General features: G+C 33.5%; 1 protein-coding gene across 1 annotated transcript in view; it reads right to left on the bottom strand.

Annotated features, from left to right (window-relative positions):
* Positions 1-6,957: 6,957 nt before the first annotated feature.
* The window catches only part of LOC149773812 (cytosol aminopeptidase-like), a 36,225-nt gene continuing 29,933 nt past the window's right edge, over positions 6,958-13,249 (bottom strand). The window contains exons 11-14 of the mRNA XM_089945949.1: positions 12,874-12,953; positions 10,977-11,126; positions 10,334-10,427; positions 6,958-7,200 (exon numbers count right to left, since the gene is read on the bottom strand). Of these exons, the coding sequence (XP_089802075.1) occupies positions 7,139-7,200; positions 10,334-10,427; positions 10,977-11,126; positions 12,874-12,953 (386 nt within the window). The 3' untranslated portion in view covers positions 6,958-7,138. The remainder of the gene's footprint in view (positions 7,201-10,333; positions 10,428-10,976; positions 11,127-12,873; positions 12,954-13,249) is intronic.

The raw sequence follows: 13,249 nt of genomic DNA, 5'->3' as shown, positions 1-13,249 counted from the left end.
TTTTCACACAAACAAGAAATCCATTTATGGCTCAATACATTCTGTCAAATGTAGTCAAAGTTTGTTAACTTTTAAAAAAGAAAGTAGTTTCAACATTTTGATTTTTTTTTAAATAGTGGCCATTTGGAAGAAATATTAGCACGATTGATGCAAACCAAAAAGCCATTTACACCAGGATTCTTTTTAGCATATTCAGTTGAGTAATTCTGAGAAAAAAGTTTTGTAAAGGTTTCTATATATATTTTAGTAACAATTGCTATATTTAATAGTGTTTTGCCATCATTTGAATTTAAAAAAGCCTTTGATGCTATGACGCTTTCTGTCAAATTTGGTCACAATTATGTTGAAGTTTAAACCAGTGGTTCCCAAACTTTATGGGCCACTGCCCCCTTGGTTATCCTCAGCACCTCCCTATCTTACCCTGTAACAAGCATTATTCAGCATTAGCACCCCCCCCTTCGGTAATCCCACTGCCACAAAGGGGGGGCAGTACCACCTACTTTGGGAACCAATGGCTTAAATATTTTCTATTTTCAGCAATGGCATCCATATTTGAATCGGGATCATCATCATGTATATACCATTGAAAGGCCTTGATGTTTGGACACTTTGTTTCAAGTCTGGTTAAATTCAGTTAAACAGTTTTTTCAAAAGGTAAAGTTTTTTCTATCTTTAGTAGTAGTGGCCATATTTGAAACATTGCATTTGAACAAACTTGAATAAAATGCCAAACTTGCATACCTTTCGTTAAAATTGTTATAAATTTTGTTCAGCAGTTTTTGAGAATCTTTAGAAATGGCAGCCATATTTTTAATTGACTGGCATCAACTCAAGAAATTTGCAGGCCTTGATGCCAGAATGCTGCCTGTAAAATTGTGTGCAAATCAGTTTAACAGCTTTTCTAAACTTGTAATGAACAACTGTGAGTGAACAAATGACAGACAATACAATAAGCTCACCCAGAAATATCATTTGAGCAGGAATATAAAGAAAATGTTCTTGTTCACGTGCTCCTGGAACACAAATGTCCCTGCAGTGTTTGAAAACTCCACATGTCAAAAAATCAGGACATCAAACCAGATGATTTACACATTTTGATCAATAGCTTGGCTTTGAAAAGAGTAATTTTTTAACAACAAAAATTTTACATGCTTAATGGGGACTGAAAAGAAAATAAGTTGATGTTTTACATAGAATTTATTCTTTTCTCTACAAAAATAAACATCAATCAGATTCTTATGGAAATAGTTAAAATAATAATGAATGAATACTCATCAGTGTATTGTCAATTCAATAAAATATTAAGAGCTGTTTATCTCATAGTTCACTGTAAGGATTTGTTATAAAATCCACAATTATTATTAGTTTCCTTCACAATAACAATGTCTGGTAACTGCTGATGACCATCAGTGTGATTATTAAGTTTCACACTTGTATTATGTTTCACACCTAACAGGTTCTCAATAGGTTTCTCATCATATTTCCCCTTGTAATTTGTGAAGAATGGAAAATTTACTCTCTATACCAGCATTAGAATGTAACATTGAAAACAACAACCATGCTATGCCTGCAAAGTTCAAACTTCAGCATTCCTGTGGCTGGGCTTTTAAAGTTGTTGACTGCTCTCCACTAGTCCTCCAAACTAAGTTAATCCCAAGGGAAAAGTTCCCAAGTTGGATTTCAGACGTCTTCTCAAGTCTTGCATTTCTCTGCTGGTTATTTTATAGTATTGGGAGAAAGTACATTTTTAGCATCTTGTTATGTATACCATATATACTCACATGAAAGCTGAATAATTTAGAAGAAAAAAGAAGGGAGGACAGCTCAACCATTGGACAAAGTATAAACTTGAAAACTTTTAAGTTCTGTTGTAGGCTAATGTTATATATTGTTATTGTTGATTGATGAGGACAAGACCACATGCCTAACCTGAATCCCCAGGACCTCCTGTATTGAAACCCCATGTGAACATGACCATCCATTCAAATGGAGTAGCAATAACTAGTTTTTCAATGTGGCTGGACTTAGGAGTTGGCTTATCTGCAGGTCATACACTTTTTAATGTTTTACCTATTCAGTTTGGTGGGTCGGCTTATATGCTAATGGGCTTATACACAAGTATATATGGTATCTATATTGTGTATTTATGTTTTGTTCATGACTGTAGATTGTATGGTTCATCTTTTAAACAATATTTCATAGCTCTTTGATTGTGGGATTGACTTGAAGATAATATGGGTAAATATGTTAATATGGTTTTTGAACTTGGAAGTTTCTAGAACTGATCTTGTTGACAAATTTGATAGGAAAATGACCATCATCCTGGTTCTCTTACTATGTCTTAGTTTTTATATATGGGTAATAATAAGCAGAAGTATTTATTCCTATTTTAACTTCTTTAATGTAATCAGCCTTTTAGTTGGGTTCAATTATTACCAAAGAGGATTTATTTATTTTAATTATTCACTGGAATTACAAAAGTGCTCATAGCCCTTGGATTACAGTGAATTCATTTAAAGACCTTCTGGATTATATCACTGTGATGCATCAAGACTGTTGATGGTATCACGGTACCAATTGTTTTTCCATATACCTCAATGCTAATGTTTTGTGAAATAAATATACTTTCTGTCCTACTTGGGCATGCATGTCACACGCTGTCATATAGAACAATGCTAGATTGTCAATTTGACAATGACATAACCAGGTACTCCATTGCATTTAAGAGAGATAACTCTACTGGAACTAGACAGGGGTAAGAGTTATCTAGTCACAACAAGCACATTTTCAGTCATGTGTACCATATTTTAAAAAAATCATAAAAAATACAAAATATGATCTAGATAGAAATTAACGCAAACTCACATGTTGCCAAGAGGCTCAACATTTTTTAAAGCCAAACAGAAAGTACAACTCTTACATAATGCACCAATCACAGCTAGTGTTGTTCTTTAATTCTGAATACAATGTTCCATACACCTTAAGCTCCGCCCACCTGGACTTGCGCAATTGGTACCGTTATACCTATAGCAAACCTTAATTTTTCCAATAATCTGTGAAATAGTTCGGGACTGTATAAGTAACAAATATACTTAGTCTCACTTGTGAAAAACAATTTGATGAGGTACTAACCTATGTCTTATATGAATGTGTATAGAAATGTCATTGAGCTGTTTGAACTATTGTTTTCATACTTTTGCTTCACCATCAAAATCATCTTTTGAAATAAAATGAATTCTTTCAACTATGAGTTGTATCTTATTCATATCAGCAATTATTGAACTTCACATAGGTGATATGGGATAAATCACATTATATCATATTATGTAATAACTAGGTCAAAGGTCAATGTACCAAATAGTATGCACCTGTCCTACTTCAAAATGTACAATTCACCTAAAAGAAAGGAATTTATATTTGTTTAGTAGGTGCAGAACTTAACATCAGAGACAGGTGGACATGACCCAATCTTATTATAAAGTATAAGCTTTGACCACTTTACACTATCTACAGATACAACAGGTCACTAACCACCAGTCCTCACACAAAGGTCCACCTACCCATCCTCTTTGTAACACAAATAGTAAGCTTTCCTCCTTTGTAATGTGAATAAAATTGTTTCAATAAGCCAGTCAGTCACCAAATATAGTAAATCGCAGCTTCTAAGTGGTTATGTTTGGATTGGGAGGTGAAATTAGGGGAATAAAATACAGAAAAATGCCAAATATAAACACTAAGTATAGCACATCAAATGGAGTTAAAAACAGGAGGAAAGTGTTTATCTAAAAGGGAGAGGTAGCTTATGATAAAGGAATTAAAGGTGGCAAAATCAGCAATGCGAAAAATGAGAAGTGAAAGTTTGATGACCTTACCTTGGACAAATATATGGGGCAGGGCCCAACAGGTCCAAGGACAGCCCAAAGGCAACTGTGCTATAACATCCCTTACAGGACCCAAATTTCAAGTGAAGTTGTGTTCATTTCCATCTAATATAAAAGGGTGAATAATTTAGATAATATAGATACATATAAAGTATATTTCTTCTACATAAGAATTTAATAATAATTGGCATAAGATGGAGAGAAACTTATCTCAGCCAAGCAGAACATACCTTATCAGTTTTTAAACTTGTAAACTTTACTGTGAGAAATTATCAAATTGCTTCTACTTACATTTGCATCAAGATTGAGGGCTAATATTATACTTCACAAATCTTCTCTTTATTTTCATAATCAGTCACTGAGATTTTATTTCCTTGAAATGATATGACTGGTGTAAGGGAGATAACTGAATGATATACATAAGGTGTGGTAACCTTGAATATATTATCCATGTAATATAGATGAGTTCATCAACAACCTGTATTAACTTCATTGCAATTAAATTATCTCAAAATACATTACTGACAAAGTGAGAACCTAACATTTAGACTCCTATGTTTAGTGGAGACCTCAAGAGTCATGTAATTTTACTTTCTAAGATGACGCAGCTCTTTCATATCACATAGTTCATATTTTCTACAATGCCGGCATGTAGAGTGCAGCCTTCCATAACCATGCAGATATCATCTCATGCCAATTTGGATTCTTGCGATGGGATGCAAAGTTTCAAGAACAGTGTGGATTTGAATGGAATGAATATGCACTGTGTGACTAAAATGGTTATCATTCTGTAATGTTGGACCAAACATGGAAATTCCACAGGAGCAGCTTGACAGAAAGAAATAGGATTAATTGAAAGTCAATAGTAGATTATAATTGGGCTTATACAAGTGCCAATGGGAAATGCTGACTTAAGGAAACTGTTCTTGTTTGTTGGTATTCACTGCTACTTCAACAAAAGGGAATGCAAGAGAACTGAACTAACTACATGAACAATTTCAAAGCAGGAGAGTGTAAAAAAAAAAGGGACAATTAGAGCAGGACAATTCAAATCAAAATGGGAAGGAATACCAAATCCTTAATAAATTACCTAAAAATTACTCATGCCAGAACATCCCACATGGTACAAGTGATCTATCTACAAGTGTACTTAGAATGTTCTCTATCCTGGTTTATGGCATGCCTTACAAGAACAAGATAGTTGTTTTTGTACACATGATTTTTCATCTTTTGCAGGTACAATAGCCAATATTTGGCCAAAATCAACTATATTATGTTTACATAACTTATTTTGTTGCATGCATTCCAATCTAGGAGGTAACAGCACATACATAAAGGCATCAGGTAACACAAGTCTATATCTATCATAGCTATAGTTATCAAAAGTCCCCATCCAAAGCCATCTTGTGCTATTTTCTAAAGATTTCATACATTTTATTCTTAAAGAACTTTCAATATTTGACCAAAAGTGTTCAGCATACATTTGTTTTCCTACATCAAACTAGTATAGTTCATAAATGCCGCCCACATGTATGCGTTTCTATGGAAACACTGTGAGGCTATTCTTTCCTTTAGGTATCACGGTACCAATTGTTTTTCCATATACCTCAATGCTAATGTTTTGTGAAATAAATATACTTTCTGTCCTACTTGGGCATGCATGTCACACGCTGTCATATAGAACAATGCTAGATTGTCAATTTGACAATGACATAACCAGGTACTCCATTGCATTTAAGAGAGATAACTCTACTGGAACTAGACAGGGGTAAGAGTTATCTAGTCACAACAAGCACATTTTCAGTCATGTGTACCATATTTTAAAAAAATCATAAAAAATACAAAATATGATCTAGATAGAAATTAACGCAAACTCACATGTTGCCAAGAGGCTCAACATTTTTTAAAGCCAAACAGAAAGTACAACTCTTACATAATGCACCAATCACAGCTAGTGTTGTTCTTTAATTCTGAATACAATGTTCCATACACCTTAAGCTCCGCCCACCTGGACTTGCGCAATTGGTACCGTTATACCTGATACATTACCACATTAGAGGCTATTGGCACATCAGCACATTCAATTTTGCAATTTATTTGTAGCACCGCAGGGATTCATTCGGAATACTCTATGCTTTTTGCACTTGTGAAAACATGTTTAGGACAATTTGGGATATAATTCACAATATTGTAGTTTCTTGATAAATGTTCACTTTGTATTCTTGGGAAATAATTTTTTTGTTGAACTTTATAAAAAACCTTTTGGTTTTGCTTTTTTCTTTTACTTAGTTTACGACCATAGAGTAATAACAATTTTAACATGAACAAAAATATATTCAAGGTGTCCTTCAAAATGCCTCTAAAAGATAACTTGAGCAATGCAAAAAATTAAATAACACAAAAATCTTAAGATACTAATTCCAGTGTTTCTGCTGGTTGGTCTCTTCATAATGTCTCACCTCCTCCAAGGATCAGCCGATTTTTATGCAAGTCTCAAAAGCCATCAATGATCAAATTGGATCCCTTTATTACTTACATCATCGCATAAAACATTTTGCATTTGGCCTTAAGATCTAAATTACAACAATAAGATAATCAATTAACAGCTTGTTGTGTACTTCTTAATTGGATTACTCAGCCACACTTCATTGCAATGGTATAACATTACCGGTCCCCAGTACTCTTGTTTTTACTAGTTTCTGTAATATGTGGATAGAACATGTAAAATAATGTAAACATTTTTAATTTTTTAAAAAGGTAGGTTTCAACTATAAAACACTATGTGTAGTAGTTATCTGTTAAAATGGTAATTTTGTCCTACCACCAGTAGAATCAAATGGATGAACATCTACCATCACAGTGTTTCAAACCTTCACTAGAGTGTTTAAAATCTGATCCAAATCCAGATTGTTGTGTGGATGGATAGACAAGGGTCAACAATATGCCCCACAACAGTGTTTAAAAACTCCTCAGCAATGTTTTTAAAAACTGACCGAAATCCTGATAGATGCATAGAAAAGGGGTACACTATATGCCCAAACAACAATTGTTGCAAGAGTAACAATAAAGGCAAGCATTATTTTATTACTGTTTTTAATCTCTTTCATATACAAGTTATTTGTCATTTCAGTATTTCACAGATCTCTCTACTACTCATGATTGTACATGGTACACAGTGCTAAATGCAGTAATTAATAAACATTTTCTATACAGTATATCTTCACATACAATACTAAGTATCTAAAATGTACATAAGATCAAGAGGATTGTTGTTGTGCAAGTCTCTGTATGAATTCAACCACTGTTCTGGTGGGTCTACCTGTAAAGATATTTAACAATACAACTTGTAAATATATTTGAAAATACTGCCTGTAAAGATATTTAACAATACAACTTGCAAATTAGTCAGAGTTTCCTCTGACCCGTGTCACCCCATTTTTGATATTTGGATATCAAATTTCAGCAACAATGTACTTTCATCTCGTCTATCAGCAGATTAAAGACATAACGAATGCTATGATTGCAATTTTTTAGAAAATAAATCATATTCCTAATGTATTTCATGAAGGTATATCTCAATGAAAAGTTGTTCAAGTTTGCTGGGCCAGCTAGTAAACATCTACCCCATGCCGACACCAAATTGTGTCAGCGAATTCCAACTTTTTGACAGGGAATGGGCTCTGACCCAACACCCCAACATAAATGTCCAAATATAAAAAATGGGGTGGCAAGGGTCAGAGCAAATTCTGACTACTTGTAATATATTTGAAAATACTACAAAGCATATGGTTATGCAACACTTAGGTATATCATCAAGATATCACTGGTGGAAAATTCAATGCTTTATTTTAATGCACCTGTGATTCACTTCAATGAAAAATATACCGAAGACTTCTTACAAAGTTAATGTTTACATTTTTTATTACCTCTAGTAATAAAATATTTTAATTATGGGTTCAATTTTTCTACAACCTTACCTTTAATTCATAAAATGTTTCATACGTCATAAAATTGTTGTGAATTTATTTTCGTCATAGTATATTTTAATCAGCTAAAAGAGAGCACAGTCAGTACACTGTGAAAGAGAAGTTCTTTTCTATATATTCCAATCTCATTAAATCAGTCCCTAACTACCTGAGAGTGAAGCTAGTCCACTGTGAAAAAGTTCTTTTCTAAACATTCAAATCTCATTAAATCAGTCCCTAATTACCTAAGAGTGCAGCTAGTCCACTGTGAAAAAGAAGTTCTTTTCTAAATATTCAAATCTCACTAAATCAGTCCCTAATTACCTGAGAGTGCAGCTAGTCCACTGTGAAAAAGAAGTTCTTTTCTAAACATTCAAATCTCACTAAATCAGTCCCTAATTACCTGAGAGTGCAGCTAGTCCACTGTGAAAAAGAAGTTCTTTTCTAAACATTCCAATCTCATTAAATCAGTCCCTAATTACCTGAGAGTAATGCAAACCGTGAGTGAGAAGTTATTTTGTATATACATTGCAATCTCATTAAGCCAGTTGCCAATTACCAGAAGTACAGTTAATTCACTGTTAATAAGTTGTTGTTTTGCATTAACATTGAAATCTCATTAAACCAGTCCTCAATTACCATACAACAGCTAGTCTGAAGTGAATGAAAAGTTATTTTTAAATTACATTCCAATCCTATTTAGCCTGTCCCTATTTATCTTGGAATACATCTAGTCCACTGTGAAACAGAAGGTCTACAATATGCTACTATGACATGAACTAATCAGGAAGAAAGCATTTAATGGAAGGGGTGGGAGTGGCTGGAATTTTTTTTCCTGAAAAACTCCTGCTCATATACAGCTTGAAAAAAATATCCTTGCTCTAATTTCTAGAAAATGAACTGATTATATGCATTACATAAGTTGACAAAAATAAATTAACTTGATGTAACAGAAGAAAAAAAAATATCCTTGAGTGAAAGAAAATTCCAGCCACACTCTAACATCAACCCCAGAAGAATAAATGGTTGATCCATTAAGAAAGGTTAAGCTAGTTTTGACTGATTAATATGAAAAAGACCAATGCATCTCCGACTCAACTTTGATCAAGAAACACTTCAGAGACTTTTGCAGTTATGGTCACACAATGTTTTGTGCTGAAGTAGAATGACAGGAAAATCCTGACAGAAAACTAGTCAACTTAAAACAAATTTATACTTTCATCTGAAGTGCAGCAGTTTCAACCTTGTGGCAAATAGTAAATATATATGACACTGTCAGGCAAGTGAATTCCGAATTAAGTCAGGTGACTTTTTCTTAGCCACTTGCCATTGGCCTTGTCTGAAGAAAAACATTCCTTGAGCACTATAAGATTAAACCTCATGGGAGACATGACTTTCATGAATTATCCTTGATTATTATTTGCAAGGGAATATAAAACAGTAATTTAAATTCTTAACAAAGTGGGCTGTAACATTTTACTTTTTCTATCATGGTAAGAGATAATCTGCACATCTAAAAACTCAACAGTTCAAGATTGCATGTCAATTACTGTTAAGCATCTATCTGACTTCAACAGTGGTTGAAAATTAACTCATCTAAGTCAAATTGTGAGTGCTGATTTTGAGAAGACCAGAATGTCTTTTTAATGCAAAGGCTGTTCTGTTGTGAATATTACTAACATCAATACTTACCAGCAGACTGGTCTCAATTTGTAATTACATTATATATTATTAGTATTTTAATGTACTGCAAAGAAAGGTGCAATACCATACCAAATACAATGAAAATGAACCCCTATTTACACTTGCAAAACCTGAATCCCTAAATGTACTGTGTACACTCACATACCAGACCAACTGTAAACAACAAAGACCGTGATCATTATGCACCAGCAGATCATTGTCTATGTTGTTTGTTATACTGGAAATTACTAATATACTGCAAAGACCAAGATAAGCACTATGCAATGGCAGATTTAGGTCTGTGCAGTTTGCTGTTTGACTTGACTCAGAAGCAAGTACATCTGGTATCATAATATAATCTTCTTATATCCTGTATAAAACCTATCTTCTTGGTATAAAATTTCTACGAAAAATAGAGGTAAACAAAAATCTCTAAAAGAATCCTTCTCATCAGTCAGCCAATCGCTAAAAATTTTCTTTCACCCAGAATAAAATCTTATTCAAAAAGATACAGAAATATTAAAGTTGACAATGTTTATTACATAAATTTGATTATGTGACAAGTTATTTTCTGGATCTTTCTAACATCAATTGCTGATGTACAGTATTGTGCATGCCATTTTGTGTGCTGGTCTCTTTTATATTTCAACTCCATAAACTGTATTCAAATAGACAAATCTGCATCCCCTACTCTTAAGCACATTAACTCTTCTGTGTTTATAAACGTGGGCCCAGATATTGTTGTCAACCTGTAAGTGACAACCAAATAATGTTTTAATAATGAACTAACATTAAGACTCATACCTGACATTCCTTTGCTGAGGTAAGGAATCTCATCTTTATTCATCATAACCCCTGCAATATCCAGGTGTAGCCAGTTTTTATTAGTGACAAATTCCTGAAACACAATTACGTTTAAAGGTGTTAAGTGTGAACTGAATTATATTAAAGCAGTGTTTCCCAAACTTTTAACATTTGCGTATCCCTATTGGGACACTAGTCTTATAGGTGTAACCCTTCTCCCAGTGCCATAGTGGCTTTTTTTAGTGAATTTGTTTCTGCTGCATACCCCATGAAACCCTGTTGCGTACCACCACTGGTACAAGTACCACACTTTGGGAAGCACTGACATAACTGACAATTTCATAAAATTTACAACATTCAAACTAATTTCTTATATTTAAAACCCATTACATTTTCTTTACTTTATGTTAAACATTTTTCTTGAGTGGGGAGTTCTTTATAGCTACTATAAGAAAAATCCATTAAATCTCCTTTATTCCTGTACATAATCTTCTAAATCTTAGATAAACCTCATGGACAGATTGAGACAATGGAAGTCATCACCATTTCGAATTTGTTTATATATTTAAACCTACCTCCCAAATAGGTAACTAAGTTTGCATAATGTATCAAACTTGGAAAGATTTATTAACGCAGTTCTTACCTTTAAAAAAGCAGCAGCAGTGCATGCACCACCAGAGCGTGAAAATTTGCCAATGTTGTTTACATCAGCCAGCTGTGACTCTGTTACTTGTTTCGTGTAGTGTTCCAAAAGGGGCATCCTCCAAACACGATCTCCTGTCCTAACACTTGCCTGCATGACAAAGTTTGTAATGGGAGGTAAACCAAACAGTATTTGAAAACTATGACAAGCACATAAAAAAGAGCATACATTATAAAAGTTTTCACAAGATTTACTTCTCTTCTATGATCAAAGTGGAAAAACCCTATTGACTGAATTGCATATAAATGGTGAAAATATCAATCCATTACCTTCAGATTGTATTACTATAGATATATAGATTTGCAAGTTGTAAAACAAGCTCAAGTACATTTGAGATAAGTTACATGGCTTACTCAAACCATTACATGGTAGTTTTAAATCAAACTGATTGAATATTTTAAAAAGGAGTCTTTTTGTTTCTACTATAGGTGACTGAATTTAAGGTGGCTCAAAATTATCTGTTCAAACCTGAAAGACCATCACAGCAAGATTCTTTCATTTGAAATTCGGTTGAAATCAGCCAGGTAACAGATAAAGTTTCTTTTATGTCAAATCTGCTTGAAATAAGATTGACATGACTTGACTAGAAGTTACTTGAATATTTCTTTAAAATAATTAAAGTAAGATTTTGCATCTTTGATACCAGAAATTTTCAAAACTTTCATAGGTTTTCATATCAGAACTTGCTGTATTATTTAATGAAAATAGTTGAGTAAATTAAAAAAAAATGTTTGCTGTTTTGCAGCTTTTCTTGGTAACAATAGTTATGTCTTGGGACAAACTTGCATAATTTGTCTGAATTTGAAACAACCCAATGCCATGATGTTCCATATCAAATTTTGCCAAAGTTGGATAAAACGTTTAGCTATATAAAAAAAAACTTGGTCTTGAAATGTTACTATTTTTAGTATTGTGATTATTATGTCACAAATTGAAATTTTTTACAAAATTAAAAGACTCTGATGGCAGAATACACTTAATTTTCCACAGCGTTCAAACTGATTGAGCAGTTTTCAGAAAGTCAAGCAAAAGGTTTCCCTACTTTTATTAACAATGACCTTACTGCTGCATGGACATTATTTAAAAACTGCACATTTGTATGCCTATATGATGCAAAATGGAAGACGAATGATATGTAATGAAAAGAAAATCATATCACACTCTCACCTAGCTTTGGAGAGAGAAAATAGAAAAACCCTACTTTTTAATGGCTTCATCAATATCATACTGCATACAAAATTTGGTTGATTGGGATCTAATGCATTTTTTCAGCATATGAGATACTATACAAGGCCTGTATATATTTAGTGAAGGAAGAACACTGTAAGACCCCAGGAAGAACTACTGATGAATGGGAAGCTTTCTAACATGATGGTCAAGATGAGACCAGAACTCACATGGACACAGGTGAGATGTGCAAGTGATCTGTAACAGATAGTGCCATAGAACACTTGACCAACTGGTACATATACAAAATCTGGTTGAAACTGAATAATAATTAAGGAAGTTATCGTTGAAAAAAAAACAAATGGATGGGTCCAATAATCAGGGGATATAACTCTGTTAAACGATGATGCAGAATGCTGACAATCAAACTCAGCCAAGGTCTCATCAATAGATAGCTGCATACCAAATATGCTTGAAATCAAATACTAATTTAGAGTTGTTGTTTGGAAACAAAATGGGATGGACAAATAGTAGAAAGGATGGACAGGCAGGCATCAGTAAAATGTCCTTTTCTCTATGATAAGCAGGGGACAGAAAGAAAAATAATAATAATAATAATAATAATAATAATAATAATAATAATAAATACAAACTAGTATGCATTTTCTACCTTCTGCAGAATATCCCACATGGGTGTGGAATTTGTAAAAACACCAGTTGCTCCTGATCCCAGGGCAACGTCAATGGCACCTATAAATATATGAATACATTGCAAAATTTAAGAAAATTCCAACAACCTATAAATACTTGTATCATTTTTCTTAAACAAATACCTTAAAGACAACTACATCTGGGCTTGAAATATCTTCAGCAGGCTGTTTGTCCTGCAGGGCAAATGACTTGGAATCTTTACTTGTCCTGAAGGGCAAATGACTTGGAACTTTTACTTGTCCTACAGGGCAAATGACTTGGAACTTTTACTTGTCCTGCAGGGCAAATGACTTGGAACTTTTACTTGTCCTGCAGGGCAAATGACTTGGAACTTT

Source organism: Sinohyriopsis cumingii, unplaced genomic scaffold (assembly GCF_028554795.1).
Source record: "Sinohyriopsis cumingii isolate HCF-2022 unplaced genomic scaffold, ASM2855479v2 utg000552l, whole genome shotgun sequence".
Classification (NCBI taxonomy): Eukaryota; Metazoa; Mollusca; class Bivalvia; order Unionida; family Unionidae; genus Sinohyriopsis; species Sinohyriopsis cumingii.
This window is presented reverse-complemented; position numbering and strand designations above follow the sequence as displayed.